General features: G+C 53.2%; 9 protein-coding genes and 1 non-coding gene across 10 annotated transcripts; 5 read left to right on the forward strand and 5 right to left on the reverse strand.

Annotated features, from left to right (window-relative positions):
- Positions 1-18: 18 nt before the first annotated feature.
- LAESUDRAFT_809267 (uncharacterized protein) lies at positions 19-2,154 on the forward strand (the record flags this gene model as incomplete). The annotated part of the gene is made up of 4 exons (XM_040914129.1): positions 19-199; positions 253-863; positions 917-1,721; positions 1,777-2,154. Exons 1-4 carry the CDS (start codon positions 152-154, stop codon positions 2,152-2,154), a joined length of 1,842 nt encoding a protein of 613 aa, XP_040769053.1. The 5' UTR covers positions 19-151.
- A 192-nt stretch (positions 2,155-2,346) lies between these two features.
- LAESUDRAFT_t8 lies at positions 2,347-2,431 on the reverse strand. The gene has a single exon. It is a non-coding gene; the product is annotated as a tRNA-Ile (tRNA).
- Positions 2,432-2,494: 63 nt separating this feature from the next.
- Positions 2,495-3,529, reverse strand: LAESUDRAFT_720533 (P-loop containing nucleoside triphosphate hydrolase protein). Its single transcript, XM_040907836.1, has 5 exons — positions 3,347-3,529; positions 3,223-3,291; positions 3,142-3,158; positions 2,784-3,092; positions 2,495-2,728 (listed from the first exon to the last, which is right to left on the reverse strand). Exons 1-5 carry the CDS (start codon positions 3,475-3,477, stop codon positions 2,529-2,531), a joined length of 726 nt encoding a protein of 241 aa, XP_040769054.1. The 5' UTR covers positions 3,478-3,529; the 3' UTR covers positions 2,495-2,528.
- A 125-nt stretch (positions 3,530-3,654) lies between these two features.
- LAESUDRAFT_720534 (uncharacterized protein) lies at positions 3,655-5,052 on the reverse strand. The gene is made up of 5 exons (XM_040907837.1): positions 4,828-5,052; positions 4,621-4,778; positions 4,475-4,570; positions 3,896-4,417; positions 3,655-3,843 (listed from the first exon to the last, which is right to left on the reverse strand). Exons 1-5 carry the CDS (start codon positions 5,000-5,002, stop codon positions 3,745-3,747), a joined length of 1,050 nt encoding a protein of 349 aa, XP_040769055.1. The 5' UTR covers positions 5,003-5,052; the 3' UTR covers positions 3,655-3,744.
- Positions 5,053-6,689: 1,637 nt separating this feature from the next.
- Positions 6,690-8,976, forward strand: LAESUDRAFT_740846 (heat shock protein 70). Its single transcript, XM_040911107.1, has 5 exons — positions 6,690-6,811; positions 6,867-7,161; positions 7,222-7,633; positions 7,684-8,508; positions 8,565-8,976. Exons 1-5 carry the CDS (start codon positions 6,765-6,767, stop codon positions 8,933-8,935), a joined length of 1,950 nt encoding a protein of 649 aa, XP_040769056.1. The 5' UTR covers positions 6,690-6,764; the 3' UTR covers positions 8,936-8,976.
- Positions 8,977-9,303: 327 nt separating this feature from the next.
- On the forward strand, positions 9,304-10,466 carry LAESUDRAFT_642641 (pseudouridylate synthase 4; the record flags this gene model as incomplete). The annotated part of the gene is made up of 4 exons (XM_040903738.1): positions 9,304-9,541; positions 9,597-9,652; positions 9,704-9,858; positions 9,911-10,466. 4 exons carry the CDS (start codon positions 9,304-9,306, stop codon positions 10,464-10,466), a joined length of 1,005 nt encoding a protein of 334 aa, XP_040769057.1.
- An 806-nt stretch (positions 10,467-11,272) lies between these two features.
- On the forward strand, positions 11,273-12,526 carry LAESUDRAFT_643157 (dihydrodipicolinate synthetase; the record flags this gene model as incomplete). The annotated part of the gene is made up of 5 exons (XM_040903768.1): positions 11,273-11,375; positions 11,436-11,801; positions 11,858-11,948; positions 12,000-12,186; positions 12,245-12,526. The coding sequence occupies 5 exons, from the start codon at positions 11,273-11,275 to the stop codon at positions 12,524-12,526; spliced, it is 1,029 nt and encodes a 342-aa protein (XP_040769058.1).
- Positions 12,527-13,031: 505 nt separating this feature from the next.
- Positions 13,032-17,590, forward strand: LAESUDRAFT_263709 (PNTB-domain-containing protein). Its single transcript, XM_040901777.1, has 22 exons — positions 13,032-13,209; positions 13,257-13,361; positions 13,419-13,842; positions 13,907-13,996; positions 14,060-14,063; positions 14,114-14,176; positions 14,232-14,447; positions 14,498-14,542; positions 14,598-14,715; positions 14,774-15,226; positions 15,279-15,431; positions 15,495-15,635; positions 15,692-16,024; positions 16,078-16,332; positions 16,389-16,442; positions 16,496-16,575; positions 16,630-16,782; positions 16,852-16,967; positions 17,025-17,077; positions 17,130-17,318; positions 17,372-17,446; positions 17,505-17,590. Exons 1-22 carry the CDS (start codon positions 13,125-13,127, stop codon positions 17,540-17,542), a joined length of 3,243 nt encoding a protein of 1,080 aa, XP_040769059.1. The 5' UTR covers positions 13,032-13,124; the 3' UTR covers positions 17,543-17,590.
- Positions 17,591-18,123: 533 nt separating this feature from the next.
- Positions 18,124-19,878, reverse strand: LAESUDRAFT_642341 (uncharacterized protein; the record flags this gene model as incomplete). Its single annotated transcript, XM_040903725.1, has 2 exons — positions 18,124-19,633; positions 19,775-19,878. 2 exons carry the CDS (start codon positions 19,876-19,878, stop codon positions 18,124-18,126), a joined length of 1,614 nt encoding a protein of 537 aa, XP_040769060.1.
- Positions 19,879-20,791: 913 nt separating this feature from the next.
- On the reverse strand, positions 20,792-23,320 carry LAESUDRAFT_720540 (uncharacterized protein). Its single transcript, XM_040907838.1, has 7 exons — positions 22,749-23,320; positions 22,501-22,560; positions 22,332-22,413; positions 22,092-22,252; positions 21,686-21,800; positions 21,128-21,358; positions 20,792-21,064 (listed from the first exon to the last, which is right to left on the reverse strand). Exons 1-7 carry the CDS (start codon positions 23,190-23,192, stop codon positions 20,952-20,954), a joined length of 1,206 nt encoding a protein of 401 aa, XP_040769061.1. The 5' UTR covers positions 23,193-23,320; the 3' UTR covers positions 20,792-20,951.
- Positions 23,321-23,429: the final 109 nt, after the last annotated feature.

Consider the following 23,429-nt stretch of genomic DNA (forward strand, 5'->3'; position numbering starts at 1 on the left):
AATGACCATCCCACCCCCAGTACCTGCAGTCGCCGTAGCGTCACAGCGACTCGACCATTTCTGATCGTCTTGAACTTTGACAACACTTCAAAAAACATCCGTCTTTCTGACGTTCGTGGACGCGGCTGGAAGCAAACAATAGCGTATCAAAATGGCTACTCCCAAGCTCAGTGCCGGCTTCTTCAATCGACGCTGTTTTGTGCGTGCTTGCCATTTTCCATTTCTTGCTGTCACGTCTCACGGATTCTGCAGTGGTATGATGACGACGGCAACCCCCGACTTAATGAGGATGGAAGATATGGCTGCACACGACGTGAAGACCGAGGTCGAAACTGTTCATTCGTCCACCCAGACGATCCGAGGTGGTCTTCTCTGAAGCCAACCCACCCACCTGGTCATGAGAAACTTTCAGCAGCCGAAGCACAGCGGAAAGCCCATTCAGCTCGCCCGTCAACCTCTGACATGAACCCCTGGTCGCGTACACCTCCTCGAGCTCGTAGCCCGCTGCGTACATCGGTGCATCGTCCTCGTTCTCCCCCTCGCCCCAGTAGCCCTCGACGCTCTCGTACGCCTCCACGCGCTAGGTCGCCTCGTTCTGGATCACGACAGCGCCCGTCCTCACTCTCAAAGTCTGCTGAGAATTTCGATCACCGCGACGCGGCCCAGCGTCCTACCACCACGACGTCCTTTTCGCATGAAGAGCGTTCCCGCATCCCATCGCATAGCTTCACGATACCTGTTCCCCCTGTTTTGAGATCGTCGACGCTTTCCAGAGGGTTTTCAGGAGACAGCGAAGGTGCACACATGCCATCCAAGGACGCATCGCTTGAACAGAAGCGCTCTGCCTGGAACGAGCGCATAACGTGAGTCATGGCCTGCGCTTTTGGCATGCTACATATTAATTTGTGTCACTCAGACTTTTGGCTGAAGCGACACTTTGTCGTTCAGAGTTGTCCGACCTGCTGAAAGATGTCGAGAACTATGAACGTATCTCACGCTCTTGGATTCTCAATAACCTGTCCGAAGAGAGCCGGGCGCGTATCAATACTCAGTTGGCCGATGCCATTGCGCGCAGTGCGGCAAAGAAGAGCGATCTCAAGAGGATAATCGTACGGTTAACGGAGACGAACTACTGGCCAATCGCTCCAAGCGCTGTACCTGCTGAGCGCGACGGTCGGTCCGACATGAAGGAGGCAATTATGGAGTTGAAAAAGGGTATGCAGGACTTGCATAATCAGCTGCAGGAGTACCGCGTTGGGCATGCTGCCGTCGACTCGAAACCACCGCCTCCGATCAAAAATGACGAGAGTCATGTTGCAGAGCCTCCTGCGAAGCGTCTAAAGCTTTCCGTCGACGATACCACTGGCCCATCTGGCTGGGACAGCGAATTATACGACCTACGCGACCGATTGCTTCGATTAGAAGAACAATCCTCTGACCTGGAGCAAGAGATGGTTCAGCATGATCATGAGCTGAATACGCTACAGACCAAGACAGAGGAGATCCTAGGCCTAGATGCAGCAGGATCGGCGGGATCCTCTACGCGTGACTTGGATATGCAGCCGGTCGAGCAGTTCTCCAGGGAGCTTGACATAGCCGGCAGGCAAATTGAAGAGTTGGCTCTGGAGGTAGCAAATCTGATCAAGCAGACAATGAAGAAGGATGCAGAACTTGAACAGGTGCACTCAGAAAATCGACAACTTATACAAAAAGTGGAGGTGGTAAGGAATCGCCATCATCTAATCACTGTGATGTCGTTGATCATGGAGATGCCAGCAGTTGTCTTCACAATTGGCTGCAAACCAGCTTGAGCTGCAAGCTCTCAATGCAGCTGTAGCAGCATACATTTCACAATCAAATGCAAAACCATCCTCACCTCAACTGCCAGCCATGGAAGACATCATAAGCTCTGTTCAACCAGCACTTCTTGAAATGATTCACAGTGGTCTACAGCCAATGCTGTCCAATACCCATCACAGCATTGAAACCATGATAGAAGACAGGATCAAGAATGTGTATACCACTGTCATGTCATCGTTGACACCATATCTACAGACAGTTGACACCATGTCAGCATGGATGGAACACACCCATGAAGGAAGCCATGAACTGCATGACCAGCTGAAGGATCTCAACAATGGTGGGATCAAGTAGCAATTTTTGCATTCAATTATTCATAGAGCAAATAATAAGATTGCTCTTATATGTTCATCGTCTTGCACTCATACATTCATTGTCTTGCACAAATAGATCTATATGTTGATATCCATTGTGCCTTTTGCTTCATGCTTCCATCTATGTGTTTCCCATCAAGTGGATATGTTTTTATGTGCATGGCAAAAAAAATGGACCCTCCGAGGATCGAACTCGGGACCCTTGCATATTAGATATCCACATAAGTACAAAGCTCTACCAATTGAGCTAAGGGTCCAACAGTCGATTCGTCCATTCTGAACATCATAACTTGTTTCGTTCACGAAAACTCTTAAAAGATAGCTAATTACAATGTAGATAGGTCACCAACGACATCAGACTGCCGCGCCTGCGTCTTCTTCCTGTATACCTCCTGCTGAGAGCCGTATAAACCTATTGCCGACTCTCCTGCCTTGTTCCTCAGAATGTGTCACCCATACCAGCGCCTTAAGTTTCGAATCTGCTGCCTGAATTTGAGACTTCAGGAAATTTTCGACAGTTGCCGATGTGTCAGGGTCGAGCGCGGAGGTTGGTTCTAGTGCAATTCGACGTGAGCCAAAGACATCCTCTATTGCGCGAAGATGACGAACCATCGAGTAGGAGCACTTCTGCGGTACTCATACCCATAGCTATGGCGAGAGCGATCCGCTGCATCTCTCCACCACTTAGGTTGCTCCAGTTGCGGTCCCAGAGTTCTTCGTCGATGCCCCACGATTGGGCAAGTTCGATTGTTTCGTGCGAGAGCCCATTGGCTGTGTTGTTGTCCGCCTTGTCCATTCTGGACGCCTTGCTGTGTGAACCGAACTTCGAGATAGCTGCCATGAAGTCGCGAGGAGTCCCTGGGAGGAGGGACGCGCGCTGAGGCACATAGAGCACGCGGGTGCGGTACACAGGTATACCTACAGACCTTTCAGTCAATCCGAAGGTACGGCGAGCGTGGGTTCTTACCGTAGGATTTTGGTGTCCTAAATACAAATTCAACCATGTCAACGGCTGCCATCACCATCAACTGCGAGTACTGATACCAACTTGCCGCGATAGAGTATTTCGCCCTTGTAGATATTGAGGTGCGACAAGCATTTGAGCAGGGTTGACTTGCTGGAAAAGATCCCGCTCATGGAACGCTTCCTCGCGTGAAAAATGATCTGCTTACCCCACACCGCTCTTCCCTTGAATAACGACGATATCACCGGCCTTCACCTCGAAGTTGACATGAGAGAAGACCGGGTCGCCCTTCGTCCTTGGGCATTCGAGATTCTTGATGACAAGCAGTGTCTCCCCCATCCTGTGGGACGTGGCAAGAAGGAAGCGACGTCCGTGCGGAGGTAATTTCGACCTGGCATGTCTGAATGAATGGCGACGGAAATAAATGCAAGCCGTGCTACTAGCTAAGACGTCATCCTGACTGGGCGGACCCGGCGGTTATCCTCACGTGCAGGCACGGCATACGGAACTCATCCTCAGGCCTTCAGGAGGCAGGAGACGTTCGTAAAACCTGGGATGCTTCGAGACACAGCTATTATACCTCTACCAGACATATAATACGATAGCTTATATAGGCTGAGGATGCGGTGGAGGCAGCATGCCTATCTCCTCGGGAGTCATGCTAGGGCTCTCAATCATCACGCCCACGCCGACCTTCGCCGCGTTCTAAATAGGATACGCGTCACGACGGTACTGATAAAAGTATAATACCACGCACCTTGAAGTGGTCGATCTCGCCCGACACCAGGAACGCAAATGAGGGCGCGAAGCGCTGCTCGAGGAGGGCGGAGACTTTGCCTGTAGAGTCTAACTGTGCTCGGAACGTTGACATTCGAAGATCGTATTTGGCTCCCAGCGTCGCAAGTGCGTCGCGTCGCGCCGGAGCCACTATCATCTGCAGATCGGCAGCGACTTCCACTTTGTCGCTGAGCTTGTGGAAGTAGGTCGTTTGTAGGATGCCCGCTGGCTGGACTTGCGCAGTTGCAATCCAATTTTTGTCAGAACTCGTGTACTTCGCGAGGTATGAAGCGCTGGTATCCGTAAGCTCGGGAGTCTGTCGTTGGTGCAGGAATTCGATTCCCAGCGCAAGGTTTTTTGTGACAGATTGCAGATAACTGCCCATGTATATGCCGGTAAGGTCTACTGGGGAGGGATTAACAGCCTTGATATTGAGCGAATAATCCTGTCCCAAGTAGTCGTGCTCTATTTGCAGCATGCTATGCCCCACTTGCGACGATAACTAATGAACGGAGCGAGATCGGCGTTTATGCCAATGTGAGAGAACAACACGACTCACCTGGCCCTGTACTTTCGTCACGTTGCTAGCCGACCAACCTTGGTTGAATCGTCCGTTCAAATTCCCATCATGGTCGATACCGCCTTGCATGAAAACCTGTCTCCCTAATCAGCAACAGTCGAATGCGCAGCTAAGCCGCTACGCACACTGTTGTTTGCAAAGACAGCGCCAAAATTGTACGAAGGCGGCGCGGTTTGGGATCCTAACGCAAATGAATGCGTCACTTGAAAGATGGGGTTGACCGACAAGCTCTTGGAGAGATCAGCCCTCGCTCCGTCAAAGAGGAAGTTGGTCAGATGCGTCGCTAAGAAAAGTGTCAGCACGTGTAACAGATGGTTAGAACGCGAACTTACTTTTGACCTCCTTCTGGAGATTCTCTACCGTGCCCGGGTTGGGCAGGTCGAGCGATTTCCGCCATGCCGAGAAACGGTTGAAGAGATTGACGAAAGGAGAGCCGGAAGTTGGAAACGGCGACGCTGCAGGCGGCGGCGGCGAGTCGACCTGGGTCAACGACGGAGATGAGGCCATGAGGAGAGGGTGACGATGGCCGATCCTCAAAGTACGCGGCAAAAATTCAGGGCACGCGGTTATGCGTGTAAGTTCATAATAGGCAATTCAAGGCGTGATAACTGCCGCTCCGAAGGTGGCGGCGATAGGCGTCCTCATTCATTCAAGCGGTCACCGTCGACTCGGACTGCTTCAGACGAACAGGCATCTCGGATTTTTTTTTCGAGAACAAAGCTGGCTACACGATCGAGCACAGTTGTGGTCGAGCCCTGTCCCAAGGCGCGCGACGGCGATCACTAGTGTGGCACTATACGTGCGTCTGATTAAACATCGTCGATACCGACCGGGGGGCGCGGTGGTCGCTGAAGCTTAGGTACTACTACTTTTTATGGAGACTTGTCAAGGCACATCAAACATGGATTGTCGGGCACTTCTGGTGGCAAGTTTGCGCGATGAAGGCGATAAGTCTGGCCCGCCCTGAAAGTCAACCTGAGGTGGCCACTTGTGTGTGCCGTGAGTTATATGGACGTATCCGTTATGGTTACAAGCAATCACAATATAATGAACAAGAACAACTCGCAGAGCAGTACTTACTTGACTTAATCTCAACGCCGGTCAAAACGAAATGCACAACAATGATAACTTGACATCGTACACCAGACACATTACATGAGTCACAGCTATGGGGCGCATGTGTGTCGGAAATGACGGGTGAGCAAGTGATGATGCATAAAGTTGACGCAAACCTGCATATGTTGCGATACTTTCGTCCCCAATGACACGCAATAGGTGGAACGGCGGTATGGAAGATGAGTGACTACCCCCGTCATAGGACACCCGAGTCTGACTTGCGTCAAGCAGCGATACGAAGGCGAAGCAATCGCCAGGAGGTTTAACGGGCAAAATGCAGCTGGCTGACATGTAAGTCAGACGCAGACCGCCTCACCAGCCCCGTTCATTTCATTCCGTGGATGACAGGGGCAGTGCAGTAGGAATGGCTGTGCAGGCTCGTAGAGCGAGGATATCCAGATAGAAGCTCAACTCTTGCGGAACTCCGTATGGGTACAGAGGATCCTGCTAACGGTAGGTTAAAAAGAGATGCATCAGACTGAAGACAGATTGCTCACCGTGCACTTACAAGATGGCAGGCTGTCCTCAACGAGAAGCACTTTGACGCGCAACGTCGCACAGATGCAGGCGTAGATAAAGCACTGTCAAGCAATCTCGAAGTATTTGTCGCTCATGAAGACGCCGATGATCACATTCCACGAGGCAACCATGAGTAGGACGATCGTCTTCGTACTATTGCCATCGAAGCTGAGCAAGCTCTCGGGACTTCTCCCTCCTCTGGAGCAGAGAGTATTTATGCTCAGTTTATCGCGGTGCGCGCGAGCGTGGTGAGGGAAAGGCCAGAATGTAGATGCCAATAACCATCATGATGAACCTGCATCCGTGATCGCCCACAATGAAGTAATGCCGCCAAGCTGCAGGTCCAAAGTCTAGAGAGTACCGGGAAGAGTTAGGAATGGGCGAGATGCTGCCTGACGTTGCTTGAAGTCCGGAGCGCTGGGCTCATGTCACGTGCACCATAGGCGAGATGCGTGACGCGAGAAACACCTGGAAGGCGTTCCGAACAGGAAGGAAGGTGCTGGAACCCCTCAGAACTCAGGCCGTATATAAGATGGACCTCGGCGCGCTCTGTCCCTCCACAGCTTTACGTTTGTACACCTTTCTCCCTTCATTTTCGCGTCCCTTACGCCCCTCATAATCTTTTGCAATACCCATGGCCACGTCCAAGGCGATCGGTATCGATCTCGGTACCACTTACTCGTAAGTATTTGCCGCCTTTTCCGTTTGTCGAGCGAGCATTCATAGGAGCCTACAGCTGCGTCGGCGTCTGGCAGAATGATCGTGTTGAGATCATTGCCAACGACCAGGGCAACCGTACAACCCCTTCATATGTCTCCTTCTCCGATACGGAGCGTCTGATTGGTGATGCCGCTAAGAACCAAGTCGCGATGAACCCCCACAACACCGTTTTCGATGCGAAGCGTCTTATCGGCCGCAAGTTCAGCGATCAAGAAGTGCAAGCCGATATCAAGCATTTCCCCTTCACCGTCTTCGACAAGGGTGGCAAGCCCTACATCCGCGTGACCTATCGTGGCGAAGAGAAAGAATTCGTAAGTCTATAATAATGACAGTCGTTAGTGAATTCCGTAGCTAACTTCGATCTACTTCAGTCGCCCGAGGAGATATCTTCCATGGTTCTCCTGAAGATGAAGGAGACCGCTGAGTCGTACCTTGGCACGACCGTCACTAATGCCGTGATTACTGTTCCTGCGTACTTCAACGACTCTCAGCGTCAGGCGACAAAGGATGCGGGTGTCATTTCGGGTATGAACGTCCTCCGCATCATCAACGAGCCGACTGCTGCAGCCATTGCTTACGGTCTCGACAAGAAGACGACCGGTGAGAAAAACGTTCTTATCTTCGATCTTGGTGGAGGTACCTTCGATGTGTCGCTCTTGACCATTGAGGAGGGCATCTTCGAGGTCAAGGCTACCGCCGGTGACACTCATCTTGGTGGTGAGGACTTCGACAACCGTCTCGTCAACCACTTCGTCCAGGAGTTCAAGCGCAAGCACAAAAAAGGTAAGTTAATTGCGATGCACCTACGAGCTCCCTTACTGACTTATGCTCAGATCTCTCATCGAATCCCCGTGCTCTCCGTCGTCTCCGTACCGCTTGTGAGCGTGCCAAGCGTACCCTTTCTTCTGCTACGCAGACTACGATCGAGATCGACTCGCTATTCGAGGGTATCGACTTCTACACGTCACTTACCCGTGCACGGTTCGAAGAGTTGTGCCAGGACCTCTTCCGCAGCACGCTCGAGCCCGTTGAGAAGGTCCTCCGTGACTCGAAAATCGACAAGGGCAACGTCCACGAGATCGTCCTTGTCGGTGGTTCGACTCGTATTCCCCGTATCGTCAAGCTCGTGTCCGACTTCTTCAACGGAAAGGAGCCCAACAAGAGCATCAACCCCGACGAGGCTGTCGCATACGGTGCCGCCGTGCAGGCTGCTATCCTCACCGGTGACACATCGGAGAAGACTCAGGATCTTCTGCTGCTCGATGTCGCGCCGCTTTCGCTGGGTATCGAAACTGCTGGTGGTGTTATGACCGCTCTCATCAAGCGTAACACGACTGTCCCCACCAAGAAGTCTGAGATCTTCTCGACGTACTCGGACAATCAGCCCGGCGTGCTCATCCAGGTCTACGAGGGTGAGCGTGCGCGCACCAAGGACAACAACTTGCTTGGCAAGTTCGAGCTTTCCGGCATTCCGCCAGCGCCCCGTGGTGTGCCTCAGATCGAGGTCACCTTCGATATCGACGCGAACGGTATCCTTAATGTCTCTGCCGCTGACAAGACGACTGGCAAGTCGAACCGCATCACAATCACAAACGACAAGGGCCGTTTGTCGAAGGAGGAGATTGAGCGCATGGTTTCCGAGGCCGAGAAGTACAAGGGTAAGTCTTATGGATCTAGATGCAGTTCGCAGTCAGAAACTGACATGACTATACAGCGGAGGATGAAGCAGCCGCTGCGCGTATCACATCAAAGAATGCTCTCGAATCGTACGCGTACAACCTCCGGAACTCGCTCTCGGACGAGAAACTTGCAGGCAAATTTGACCCTGCGGACAAGACCAAGCTCGAGACTGCAGTGAATGAGACGATCTCATGGTTGGATGCGTCGCAAGAAGCTTCGAAGGAGGAGTATGAGGACCGACAGAAGGAGCTGGAGGCGGTTGCCAACCCCATCATGCAGAAGCTCTATTCCGCGGGTGGTGGTGGTGCGCCAGGCGGCTTCCCTAGTGGTGGTGCGCCAGGCGGTTTCCCAGGCGGTGCGTCTGCAGGCGGGGAGGAGGGCCCGAGCGTCGAGGAAGTCGACTAGTGGGTTTGCGTATGATTGTTGATCGTTCATGATCGCGGTGGACTTGCACGCAAAAAAAAGTCTTGTACACTATCTGCATTGTAGACTGCTATTTTATTTGCCTTCGTTTATCTCTCATAATATTCCGTGATCAACTGTGTGAACCTTGTTAAGATGGGCAAGTGGTGAGCTGGACAGCGTATTTTGCGCGTCACCAGCGATCTTTGATCGGGTGTCGACTCCTTGCCACAGCGGACGCTCGGGGATTGTACAAGTTTTCACGGCCTCTCTTCTCGCTCCCTCCTTGGTTCTTGGACATTGAGGTCTTTAAAGTTCAACTTGCATACAAGCGATCTCGAGCGACATAACACCGGTAACTGGACGCCGATATGCCAAAGGCATTGCCGAGTCTGCCGCTATCAGCATTGTTCGGGGTCAGCAAGCCATCGGGGCCGACCTCAATGGCGATCCTCGAACGAATCAAACCTTTGATAGCTAGTTCCCGTTTGTTCGTTGAGGCTGGCCAGACCAAGGAGAAGGGAAAGACAAAGAAGGCGAGACATTCACGATATGCCTTCAAGATCGGTCAGGGAGGCACGCTGGATCCCCTCGCGGACGGAGTGCTGGGTAAGTCAGTTTGTCTTTTCTGCAGAGGGCTTCGTGTAACGAGAACAACACTCAGTTGTCGGTATTGGCAAAGGGACGAAAAGATTGGGTGAATTCCTCGATTGCGTGAAGGTTCGTCATCCCTTCCCAAGGTCATAACTGAGAATGCTAATTAGGCTTCAGGAGTACCGTACGACGTGTCTGCTTGGTTGCGAGACAGATACATACGATAGCGAGGGCGCGCAAGTGCGGGTGGCACCATGGCGACATATTACTCCAGAAAAAGTCGAAGAAGCGTTGAAGGATTTCACTGGAGAGATCATGCAGGCCCCTCCAATGTACGTTCTATGCTCAGGCGATCGTCGATTGATGACAATCAACTACGTGTAGATTTTCCGCTCTCAAGATGGACGGAAGGCCATTATATGAATATGCGCGCAACGGTATTCCATTGCCGCGACCCATCGAGAAGCGCAAAGTTACGGTGCACTCTCTCGAGCTAGTCGAGTGGAAGGGCAGTGATCATACGTTCCAATGGCCCGAGAAGAAATTCACAGAAGAGCAGAAGCACGCTGTCGAGGCGGCCCTGAAAGGAGCTGAACAAGACGTAAAAATCGAAGACGAGCCGGATAGTGAAACCGACATTTCCGCCGACCTCGCCCCCGCAGCGTTTGTGCTACGGATGAGGGTATCTGGAGGAACTTACGTTCGTTCCATCGTGCATGACCTCGGACATGCCTTGGGCTCAGCAGCGCATGTCGTTACGCTCACCCGGACACGACAAGGGCGCTTCGCGCTGGAACCGGCGGACGGCGGGGACCGGGCGTGCGTGCCATGGGAGGTTTTGGAGAAGGCGACAGATGATGCCGGAGAAAGAGACGGTGAAGGATGGACGCAGTGGGAACGGGAGGTCGTGGATAAAATGGAGATAGTAGAGGGCAAATGATGGTGCCTCGACGGTACGACAACACTTAATGTCGGCAAAATGCTCTTTACTCACCTGCTTATGATTTATCACCTCGTTGAAGGCAATGCCTGCCTGTCTACCAGCTTCGCATGCGCCTGAATGATTATACGAGACTTCTGCTCTCCGCAGTGGTGCGTGCTGTCGCATGGAACTGAATCTCCGCTGGGCATTCAGGCATGTCTACGCTTTGTAGTGACTGCGTGCACGATCAACGTTCTCACGCACTGCTGAGCAGGCAGCACGGCTACGTAGCGTAGCCGTAGCAATTGTTACTTCTTCGGAAGTTCCATTTCCGCGCATACATTTGGTCCGACAGAACCACCACCAGCTCTCACAGGTCTTGCATTGCGGCTCAGCAGCTTGCCAGTGGAGAGTAACTGGCGTAACCTTTCGCTTCGCTAGCCTGTTGCAGCTTATCCATCTCTTCAATCCGAGGAGGAGCTCATGCAATGCAACGCCTGATATTATTGAAAAGAGAGAATTTTCTAATACACACTACATAGGCCATGGAAGCGAAGGGGGGAAGATACGTATTTGCGGATCGAATGTCCGGAAAGAGGTTGCTTCGACGTTATACTTCTCCCACTCAAGTTCAACCCACACTGGTCGATTACCAGATTGGCAACAAAACGCTCAGATTGCGTTCAGTTTGAGATCCACCGTCTTGATGGCCACTTTGGTCAGAAGGTATGTCCCTGGCCGAACCGGTCCGGCGTTTCACCGAGTTGAAGAGCCTCAAAAAGGGTAGCGAGCTGATGTTACAGCTCACCACTTCTGCAACGAACATGGCAACCAATGCAACGAGCGCACCTGTCGTCTCTCGTCCGCTGAAGCCCGGAATTTATGCTCCGATACCTACGTTTTTCTTACCAGGTTCTGAGGATTTGGGTATGCCGTAACGTACATCATGAAGGTGACAGAGGACGCTCATCCCCTCGTATTTTTAAGATCTTGCTTCGCTTGAGTCACACACCGTCCGGCTCGCCAAGGCTGGCGTGAGCCCCCTTCTTGCGGGAAGCATGGGAGAGGGGCCGCACTTGACCCATGCAGAACGGATCTCACTGATCAAGACTGTTAGACGGGCCTTGGACAATGCGGGCTTCAAACAGATGCCAATCATAGCTGGCACCGGCACGGGCAGCACGCGCGAGACTATCGAATTATGTAGAGAGGCCGCACAAGCTGGCGCGGATTATGTCATTGTAATTGCCAGCGGATACTTCGCGGGAGTCCTCGCTGGAAACAAAGCAGCGCTGAAGGCCTTCTGGGCGGAAGTAGCGGAGGAGAGCCCGATTCCTGTGCTGATTTATAATTGTAAGTTGTTGCAGATGTCTCTGAATTCGTATGGCGTGAAGCTGAGCCATCGTTAGATCCTGACGCGACTGGAGGCATTGATCTGGACTCCGACCTCATCATCGAGTTGGCGCAAGAGTGTCCCAACTTGGTTGGCGTGAAGCTGACGTAAGTGGACGACGTCCTTGTCGTGATTTCGAGCCGTTAAAAATCCTGTAGATGCGGTAATGTCGGAAAGCTCACCAGAATCTGCGCGACTGTCTCGAATGCCTCGTTCTCATCCGTGTATCCTCGCAAGAAGGCAGATGCATCATTCCTTGTCTTCGGCGGCTACTCTGATTTCCTGGTGTCGTCGACGTTCGCTAATGGCCACGGAGCTATCACCGGGCTGGCAAATGTTGCACCTGTGAGCGATCTAGTCCTCTTTTTGGAAGGAAACCTGTTGAATTTCGAGGCATCACTAGGCCGCCGTTGCCAAGCTCTTTGAGCTAGCACAGACAACCCTGAACGACTGTTCCCGCCTTCCTGAAGCTCAAAGTCTCCAAGGCGTTGTTGCTCGAGCGGATTATACAATAGCCAAGGCGTCCATTGCAGGGACCAAGGCTTTGCTGGAGACGTTGTACGGGTATGGTGGACGTCCCCGGAAGCCCCTGCCACCCGTTGACTCTCAGTCCGCTGAGGCTCTGTGGGAGCATCCGGATGTCCGAACACTAGTGGCAGTTGAGCGTGGACTGCATGACCAATGAGCAGATCATACGGAGGTAATTCCTGTGAAGAGGTTGCGCAGAGGGTTAAGCAATTATCCTCGGAATCGTTGTAAACACCAGAGAGTCAATGAATAAGCTCTCACGGTGTGCGAACAGGCTGTATGCAACGTTGTGCTCGGCGCTGTATAGGGGAGTGATCTGCATGAGACTAAATGAGTTCCTCGGCAAAGTTGCAAGGGACTTGGTAGTCGGGACGATCTGGATGCGGGGTAGTGTGGCGCGACCGATCTGGTACCACCAAGGCCGAACCATTGATCACACGCGCACATTCGCGACCATCGTTCAGTATGATAGCATGTGGATTGCAAGAAACATCGCCGCGCAGAGGATACGCGCAAAGCAACAGAATTACTCACGGCGTGAGATAGTGCGTGCTTATATGAGAGTGTGAGGCTTCCTCTTACATAGACTTTGATGGGAATGTGTTCCTGCTTGATCATGCATTTGCCACGGGCATCGATATCAACTGTGGGCCAGGTGACCTCTTCGGCAATTCGTCGACCGTGCTCACGAAGACGGTCTCCTCTTACCACCGACTACCGGGACAAGAGCACCACCCTCCGCTGCCTGCGATGCGATGAGGATGAGCCCACACATGACTCTGTGTTGTTCGGCTGCTGCAAGGAGGCTAACCATCAGGGCTTCCTGGCGTCTACGACAAGGTGAGCATCTCCGGAGATTGAACGCGGATAACACCGACCGTCTTTAGTCGCATACCCTGCCCGACAATTTCATTTATCGGCGCTCGCGCGGGATGCAGCGAAAGCTAGTACTAGTGCGGAAGCAAAGAGCTCTGTAGAGCAAGGATCGACAGGTACAGTCTCCGACCCGATCTTGCATGTCAACCTGGTGCTCAATGTTGAGGTGACAGTTGAGGGAAGACCATATTCTGAACTCAGCGTTGGAGTGCCAGTAGAGACGTATCTCAACGAGCGTCGGGTCGCGGTAACTCCCCAGAATGTCGCGCTGTTGCTGAAGAAGGGCTTCTCTCGCGTTCTCATAGAGAAGAACGCAGGCGCACAGGCCGAATTCTTAGACAATCAATACCAGGCCGCGGGCGCTACAATGGCGGATCGGGAGCAGGTCTTCCAGTCGTCAGATATTCTCCTCAAAGTGAGACCTCCAGTATCCGAGAAGGAGGCAGAGGCGGTCAAAAAGGACGGCACGGTCATCTCATTCCTATACCCGAATCAGAACAAGGCTATCGTCGATGCTCTGGCTACGCGGAAAGTCAATGCTTTCGCTATGGAAATGATACCTCGTATATCCCGTGCTCAGGTATTTGACGCACTGAGGTACGTCCATCTTCGCTCGTTCAACATTGAGAATCGGCTGCTAATGCATTGACTGGATGTTCAGTTCGATGGCTAACATCGCAGGTTACAAGGCCGTGCTCGAGGCTGCAAACCACTTTGGACGATTTCTCACTGGTCAGGTCACTGCTGCTGGGTGAGCAAATTGCTTAGGCTACAACCGCGAAGTAGAGCTGAGACCGTGCTAATTGCGACGCAGAAAGGTAAATAAGATTTACATATTTCGCCCTGTTGTCTGACGAGGTCTGTCCAGATACCACCGGGTAAAGTACTGGTCATTGGTGCTGGTGTTGCAGGCTTGAGCGCTATTGCCACGGTAAGCTTTGCTTTAGATTCAGACTCCGGCACACTATAAACACGACAATGACCAGGCTAGGCGCATGGGTGCTATTGTGCGAGGTTTTGATACCAGAGCCGCTGCCAGAGAACAGGTTCAGTCGCTCGGAGCCGAGTTTCTAGAGGTTTCAATGGAGGAGTCCGGTGAAGGTGGCGGCGGCTATGCAAAGGAAATGTCGAAGGAATTCATCGAAGCTGAAATGACCCTCTTCATGGAACAATGCAAGGACGTTGACATTGTCATCACTACGGTGCGTCCTACGCGCTGCGTATATTGTTGACTGTACTGAGCTAGAGACAGGCCCTCATTCCAGGCAGACCAGCTCCAAAGCTCATCACCTCCGAGGTAGGTTGAGCGTGCTTTTGCAATAAAAAACCTGGATCTCATGTCTCACGATCAGATGGTCGCCGCAATGAAGCAAGGCTCGGTGATTGTTGACCTAGCAGCTGAGACAGGAGGCAACTGTGCTCTGACGAAACCCGGAGAGATACACGTTCAAAACGGCGTCACGATCATCGGTATGAGCACACAAGTAGATGGAGCGGCAGTGGGCACTGCTGAAAGCACATGTTATAGGATATACCGACTTGCCTTCTCGCCTGCCGACACAGTCGTCTACGCTCTACTCGAACAACATCGTCAAGTTCCTCCTGTCAATTGGTGGTAATGGTCAGTTCGCCATTGACCTCGAGGATGAGGTAGTCCGCGGGTCCATCGTCCTCCATAACGGCACCCGTATCCCACCGGCCCCTCGTCCCATCCCGCCAGTCGTCACTGCGCCATCAGCGAATAAAGCAGCAGAAGTGGCGGAAACCAAAGCAATCACGCCATGGCAGAAGGCTACTCGTGAGGTTGCCACGGTCACCACCGGAATGGGCACAGCCATTGCGCTCGGGAAACTTGCGGGACCCGCCTTCATGAGCAACTTTTTCACCTTCGGGCTGGCAGGTCTGATTGGATACCGAGTTGTTTGGGGTGTCGCACCCGCTCTTCACTCTCCCTTGATGTCTGTGACGAACGCCATCTCAGGTATGTGCGCATATATCGAGCAACGTATGTCATACTGAGTCGAATTTCATAGGAATGGTTGGTATTGGAGGCCTGTTTGTGATGGGAGGCGGGTACCTACCCGGAACGGTACCGCAAGTACTCGGTGCGATTTCCGTGCTCTTGGCTGGCGTGAACGTTGCTGGAGGATTCGTCATCACAAAGCGCATGCTAGATATGTTCAAACGTATGTGGTGCATGGCGTGAACATGCAGGGACATACATGTTAACTGAGCCATGGTTGGTGCAGGTGCTACTGATCCGCCTGAGTACACTTGGCTGTACGGCATTCCGGCAGTCGTGTTCGCAGGGGGATTCCTGGCTGCTGCGAGTACGGGTATGTCCGGTCTGGTACAAGCCGGATACTTGACTAGCAGCGTCCTGTGCATAAGTGCGTATACCTGTCCTCGATTCGCTAAAGTCTCAATGAGAACCTCTTCAACGCAGGTTCGCTATCCGGCCTGGCTTCCCAGGCCACTGCGCGTCAAGGCAACATCCTCGGTATGCTCGGTGTCAGTTCGGGTATCCTCGCCTCCCTCGCTGCGGTGGGCTTCTCCCCAGAGGTTCTTGTTCAGTTCGCTGGTGTGTCTGCAATCGGTGGGACGATCGGTACGGTCATCGGACGACGAATCACTGCCATTGAGCTGCCGCAGATGGTGGCGGCGCTGCACTCAGTAGTCGGCCTCGCTGCTGTACTCACTAGCATTGCCAGTGTGCTTGCTGATGTCGGTCATGCTTCGACTTTGCATCTCGTTACAGCGTACCTAGGTGTCCTTATCGGTACGAATAAAGTCAAACATACACTCGGCGGCTCACTGACCTGCTAATCCTAGGTGGAGTGACGTTTACCGGATCTATTGTCGCCTTCCTGAAGCTAGCAGGCCGCATGTCCTCGAGGCCGCTGACTCTTCCTGGACGGCATATCATCAATAGCTCTCTGCTTGGCGCGAATATCCTGTCGATGGGAGCATTCGTGTCTATGGCCCCATCAGTGCCTCTGGTGGCAGCCGGATTTCTAGGAGCAAACACGCTTCTGAGCTTCATTCAAGGCTTCACAACGACTGCTGCAATTGGAGGAGCGGATATGCGTACGTTTACCAGGAACTTCCATGTCATGACCTTGCTAATACATTGTATTGCATAGCGGTCGTGATCACGGTGCTCAATGCGTATTCAGGCTTTGCGCTCGTAGCTGAAGGTTCGTTGTGAGAAAGAACGCCCCTGCAATAGACTCATTTCTCGACCTCTCAGGATTTATGCTCGACAATTCCCTCCTAACGACCGTTGGCGCATTGATTGGTGTTAGCGGATCTATTCTGTCGTACATCATGGTAAGTTGCCGAGACGTTTTTACTGGCCGGTGCTGACTGATACATCTGTCATAGTGTGTGGCTATGAACAGAACGTTGACCAATGTCCTGTTTGGTGGCATCGGGTCATCGGCAGCACCGTCTGACTACAAGATTGAGGGTGCAATCACGAAAACGTCAGTGGATGAGACGGTCGACGCGCTGGCCAATGCGGAGAATGTAATACTGGTATGTAACTCTTCGTCATACTCTCATTTGACACGAGTGTTGCTGATGTTGTGGTTATGTCTGTTATAGGTGGTCGGATATGGAATGGCTGTTGCCAAGGCACAGTATGCGATCGCGGATATTGTCTCATTGCTGAGATCGAAGGGCATCAATGTGCGATTCGCTATCCATCCTGTGGCTGGACGGTAAGTTGGTAGGGATGGCAGGATCAAACTGGGCGGCACTGATGGTTCATTGCGCAGAATGCCTGGACAGTGCAATGTCCTGCTAGCGGAGGCTTCTGTGCCCTATGATAGTAAGCAGTCTCATCACAGGACGCCCCTTTTGGTATTCACCATAATTTCCAGTCGTCCTGGAGATGGACGAGATAAACGATGATTTCGGTGACACGGATGTCACCCTGGTCATTGGCGCAAACGACACTGTTAACCCCATTGCGCTGGAGCCGGGCTCTCCGATCGCTGGTATGCCTGTCCTGCACGCATGGAAGAGCAAGCAGGTGGTCGTGATGAAACGCGGAATGTCCAGCGGATACGGTCAGTGTGATACGCTGGCGTTGAGGCGGTGACTGGGCTGAGACTCTACACAGCTGATGTTCCCAATCCGATGTTCTACATGCCGGGCACCAAAATGTTGTTCGGTGATGCGAAAGACACTTGCGAAGGTGAGATGTTTCATCACTGGATGGGTTGGACATCAGATGATGACACTTGTTTTATCAGCCATCAAGAAGGGTCTCGATGCAAAATACTCCAGTTGATACACTCTCGTATAAATTACATCTACGCGGGCTTGCTTTCTTGTAATACACCACTGACTGTGATATCGATCCGCTCATATACTAACATGGGAACTGTTATGAACTTGGATTGTCCGAACTCTCATTGACTTTCCGCTCTGACAGTTGTTCAGTGTTGTAGTGATCCACACAAGCATATGTACAGTAGGATGTCAATGAGAAAATTATAAGCCCGGGACATGGAAGCCGAAGTCCACTGGGCTGAAATGAGATTGGGATCATAAGGCTAAAGTCCGGTATGGAGTAGGGTAGTAGTACTTGGTGTGTACGCGGGTGGGCAGGCAGACAGTATGCTCGTGCAGTCCAAAGCAACATCGAAGGTAATAACAATACAGTCCTGTACAGCGGTCCATCGTTCACGCAGCCAAATCCCGGATCGTCGGACAACTGGGGGTAGAAAGTGTCTAGGCTGACTGAGGCCCGGACTGGTAGTAAGGTAGACACGGGCACGGATGGGACGCGCTAAGTATAGGGTGTGACTTCGGCCGTGGGTGCGAATAGGGCATGGTTCACCGCCAAGAGAAGAAGGGCGAAGAATAGCATCATGAGGTATGGTGCGGAGCGAGACATTCCGATGACGCGGACGCCGAGGGAGCGACTGCGTGCCCCACGCTCTCAAGTCGGCCCAGCGCACTTGGCGGTCGTGAGGAGAAGGGATACGACAATGATGACGGAAGGGATTGCGTCTGGAATGCCGGAGAGATCGTATGTGAGGGTAACGCATACGGGTGCTCGGACGCGACGAATCCCATCGGCGCAGACTGCGAGTGCGCGAGCGATGTCCGGACCAAAGGGCGGAACGGCGAGAACACGGCAGCGAGCATATGTGCAAAGCGCGACCGTGCGGGGTCGTCCTCCTTCTTGCTGTTGAGCAGATTCTTCTCGATCAGCTGGCCCAACATCGGCGCATCTCGCTCGACAGGAGAGGTCGGGAACGACTTTTGCGTGGCGTGGAACGAGGCGAGCGATGAGAGCGAAGATGTTGATGCGCGCCGCGAGAGTGTTGCGCCGGAGAACTCGAGCGCAGAGGCGGAACGCGCGGGCTGTGATGGCCTGTGCCATCTCCACCAGGACTTGCCGCACTGTGAACCTGCTGCGTCAGGCTGATTGTACATCCATGTCGCGACGAGGACGATTGTCGATCCGAGTACAAACGTGAGGGACATGCGGAAATCGAACAGCGCGACCGATGCAAGGAACGAGATAACAATGCTCAAAGACGTCGCGAAGCCCTTGAGAATGTTGTCGGCGTACTTGATGACGAGGGCAGTGAGCAACCCGCCGAGCACTTGTACACCGACGGTCGCCCAAGCCCAAATGCCGAAGTGCGCAAACAACTGCAGGCTCACGGGTGCAGCGCCGGTCTGCGAGAACACTATCGGAAGCAGCGCAGGGAGGAGCGAGAAGAGCGAAAGCTGCACATTGCGGACCCAGAGATCCGCAGGCGAATTCTTCAACACCATTTCGAAATAGACCCCTGCAAGACCGGAAGTGAAACAGGCAGCGATGACGGCCATGAAGCCCTTGAACGGCTTCATCTCGTGAGACAGGATTTCGGACGCAGGCGACGCGCCACTCTGAATCTGCACGATACCCACACCGATTGCAAGACAGAGGAGTGCGAGCCATTTCGTCGGGCTGAGCTTACGACGCAGGAGAATTACCGAAAAGGCCGCAGTGGTGAGGATCTTCATTTGGTAGCTGACCTGGAATGTCGCAGCCTCCAGGTTTGATACGGCTACGAACTGGAGATTATTTTGTATAACGTATAGAATAGCGGGGATGGATAGTTTCCAACAGTCAGGTCGGAACACCTCCTTGCCGAGACGTCTGAAGCGGTAGAGGAGGGTGCGGGGGTTCCATGGCGACGTGCTCGGAAGAGACGAGCAATCCAAGCGGGTGAATGCAACGACGAGGGAGATGGAACCCTTGAGGAGCTCTGTGGTGAGCACGGCTGCAGCGGCAGAATAGGTTTCTGAGGGCGCAGCGGATACCCGCGAATAGTGCATTATGAGTGTTAATAAGGCATTTTGGACTGCCAGAGTCACTAATCTGCGAAGGAAATGAGATTTTGTCAGGACGCTCGCATACATAGGTGAGGGATGTCCCGAGAAGGCAAGAGAAACGCGGTCGCGTGCGAGGACGCGCAGTCCGTAGAAGGCAAGTGAACGTGCTTAGGATGCGAGTACTCACGAGACATATTTGAGCGGCATGCCGCAGACGACGGGTACGATATTCTGCGACTCGGGTGGAGGAAGTGCGAGCTCCTCGCACTCTAGAGCTTCGAGGTCCTTCATGTCGAGCTCATGCTGGAGGTCATCGTCGTCGTCGAAGTCCTGGTAGTGTGCCATGGTGATTAGAGGAATGTAGAGACGCGGCTATCGAGCAGGAGAGAAGGTGGGAGGAGGAAGGAAGGACCGACGAGGGGACGAGGAGAGGGGGGAGTTGGACTTGGCCAGCTCGCTGCGGAGGAGAGTCTATGTCCAGGAGAGGAAGCACAGCGGGACGGAGGCGGTTCGCGGCTTTTTCAGATTTGCCCATCCGACACCGTGGGAATTGTGATTGGACTCCCTCTGGCCCCGCCCGCCATATCATTCTCCCTCCGCTCTCTCCCTCCCAAGCATCTCTAGAGCGCCGCCTCGGTGGTCGCCCGACTGCCCTCTGCGCTCGCTGCATGCGGGAATGTAGCCGACGCTCTTGGCAACAGCGACGCTATGCGCATGCGCTTGCAACCGCCTGTGTTCGCTGTTGCTGCTGCACCGTATCCTAGCGTTATCATCTCTGCGCTCACCGAACTCACCCTCGTTGCTAAACCTGCTGCGCAGCGTCACCCGCCATAGTGCTGGCCGATCGGGTAGCTGCCAGAAGCAACTTGCACTTGATCTTCTCTCCATCTTCGTCGCTGTCGCCCGTTTCTCCGAGCCCGCAGCAAGCAGCCTGTACATATCCTCTCCGCTCAGAATGGAGTATCTAGTATCGCAATCATGTTCCACTTGCACCTGATATGACGTTGAGCGCTGAGATCTGAGCTAAATGTAGAACTGTATCGTTGCAAGTTCCCGAGTCCTCGACGCCGAATTCAGCAATCCGCAGCTCGTCCATACTCCGAAGTAATCCCGCCTAGTTCGCACTTGAGCTGACCACACGCAACCAGCCACAGCCCTCCGAGATACAACCCGCGAGGCAATCCGCTGCGTATGCACCACCGGCCCAACGGTGCGACGATACTAAGCGTATTCCAATGCTATTGAGAATCTCCGAAGCATCGATTTTGACGAAAGGAACAAACAAGATAGGCAGAGACAGAAAATAATGCCGAAATGCATGCAGATAAACTCATCGCGCACGTCTTCAAGCCGGCCAAAGCTTCTCAAAGCTCGCCCTCAATCTCGAGGATCACCGGGCAGTGGTCACTCGCACCATAAATTTCGCTGCGGATCTCGCACAGCCGCACCTTCTCAACCAGGCGTGCACTCACCACGACTGCACAATGCCAAGAATGCATGATTCAGCGCAGTACACGAACGTGATGAGAAGAACACGTACACATGTCGAGACGCCACCCGATGCCCTTCATTCGACAATTGAATCGATATGAGAAGTACGTGTAGTGGCGCGTGTCGGGGTGCAGCTCGCGCCAGATGTCGACGAACTTCTCCTCGCTCGTGCTGTCTTCACCTTCCTCGTCTGTCCCCTCCAATATCCGCGCGAATGCGCTCGTCTCCGCTTCGGTATAGCCTGCAGTCTTGTTCCAGTTCGGCTTTGGGTTCGACAGATCTGCGCGCGCGTTATCGCATGCAACACATGCAATGTTACACAGCAGGTACACGTCCCACGCGGTCATCGACACCGCGCATACGGCCACCCAAAGATTCCATTTGACCAATCAAAGCAGCAGCGAGCGCGTGGAAAGGCCGAGCGCAAGGATTGAAAGCCGCAGTAGCGGACGTGTGTTGAATTCAGAAGCGCGCGCGCATCGTTCACAGACCACCGACAAGGGAATAGGCAGCCAAGGAAGATCCGATGGGTTAGAAGATGGAAGAATGTGCGCGTCAGTCGGATGGGTCGGAGCACGCGGAAGATCCGCGCAGATGGCGCACGCACCCTTCTCTGTGGGCGCGACGTTCAGATCGCCGCCCCAAATGACCGGCTTCTTCGCATCAAGTGCACGGATGTACGCAGTAAAGTGCTTGTTCCACTCGTTCTTGGCGTCAAGTGTCTGTAGATAGACAGGCAGCGGCAGTCAGATTCCATGTTGAACCATGTGTTCCACCCCTATATCAAATCCTACGCGGACGTAGACATCTATGTGTGATTGACTCAGACAAGGAAGTCGCGATCCCATTTACGGACAATCGTCCGAGTATCCGGCAAGCGAATATAGATGGGGAACGAGAGGAAGCGCACGAATAGTGAAGCCCGATAGGGGCCGGAGCGAAAAAAGGGGGGAGCGAACAGAGAGGGAGCGAAGAAGATGGTTCAGGAGAAAGGGATAGCACGAATGGCTCACCTTGAGTCCTCGGCCCGCATTGACGACGTAGGTTCCGACCACGTAGCAGGTCTCAAATTCGAGCGTGAGGATGCGGCCTTTTACCGAGGTAGGGTCGGGGTGTCCGGGTAGCTCAGTCGAGACAGAGAGGGGCTTGGTCTTCGAGAGAATCGCGGTACCCGCTGCGTGTTCGCCATAGAACAGATCATGCTCCGCATGAGTACCAATATATCCTTCTTACTACTGAGTGGAGGGACGCACCGTAGCCCTTGGTCGATGAAATGGACCAGTAGCGGTGCGAGAACCGTTTTGAGAGCAGAGGGTTCACAGGCTCATTGCCCACCTCAATGATGTGCCAGAAGAAAGAGGCACAGATGTCGACCGTATTAGCACATGGAATCCGGCGTGTTAACGGTGAATACACGTCTACCTTCGTCTCGGTCAGAATGAGCAAGTCCGGATCTTCTGCCTCTAGGTAGTATCTGAAGCCCTGCAGGAAATTACGACATGTCAGCGCAGCTTTTGAGAGAAGTGCTTGTGTCGGAAGGCCGCAGCAAGAACTTTATACGAGTAACATCGCAGATAGTCACAGGCGACTCGAACGAAACAATCAGCGAGTACTATGCGCAAAGGAGGACCGGACCGCGATGAACTGAATAGCAAGGCAACGCGACACACCTTCTTTTCCGCAGCGGCGAGCCCGCTCACGTTCCATGAGGCGATGCGGATCGTGCCAGGTGCGCGCGGAGGGAATGAAATGTGTACCGGAAGAACCTTGTTCGTCGGCTGTTTGTTCGACGTTGTCTCTCCCTCCTTCTCCTCCTCCTCCTCCTCAGACACGTCTGCTTTCGCCTTCGACTTCGCCTTTGATCTCACTTGGGTTTTCTTTCCCTTCTTTGAGGTGGATTCCTCTTCGCTTTCCTCGTCCTCCTCGACCTTTGCTTTCTTCGACGCGCGCCGCTTCGACGCAGGCTTTTCGACCTTCTTCTTCTCGCTAGGGATGTCCTCCGGAAGAGACTCCTCCTCTGTCAAATCAGAGTATTCGTCGCGACTATCCTCTTCTTCCTTCGTCAACTTGCGCTTCCGTGACGGGCTGCTCGCACTGGCGCGTTTGGGAGACATTGTCGCGAACTGTCTGCCCTGTATGGGATGTACTGCGGGTAAAGGAGGGCGTACACGATGAGCGGAGGCAGAAATGGTCTGAGGGTGACCCAGAGCGAATGAGGATAGAACCAAGGTCGAGATCAATCTGAACGCCATTAAGTCACGCTCTGCGCGCCACAGACGCGTCGAGCGCTCGAGTGCTCAATCACTTGTGGTCACAGCAAAGAAAGTATGGATTCTCATTTAAATGCATTT

Source organism: Laetiporus sulphureus (genome assembly GCF_001632365.1).
Source record: "Laetiporus sulphureus 93-53 unplaced genomic scaffold LAESUscaffold_3, whole genome shotgun sequence".
Taxonomy (NCBI): Eukaryota; Fungi; Basidiomycota; class Agaricomycetes; order Polyporales; family Laetiporaceae; genus Laetiporus; species Laetiporus sulphureus.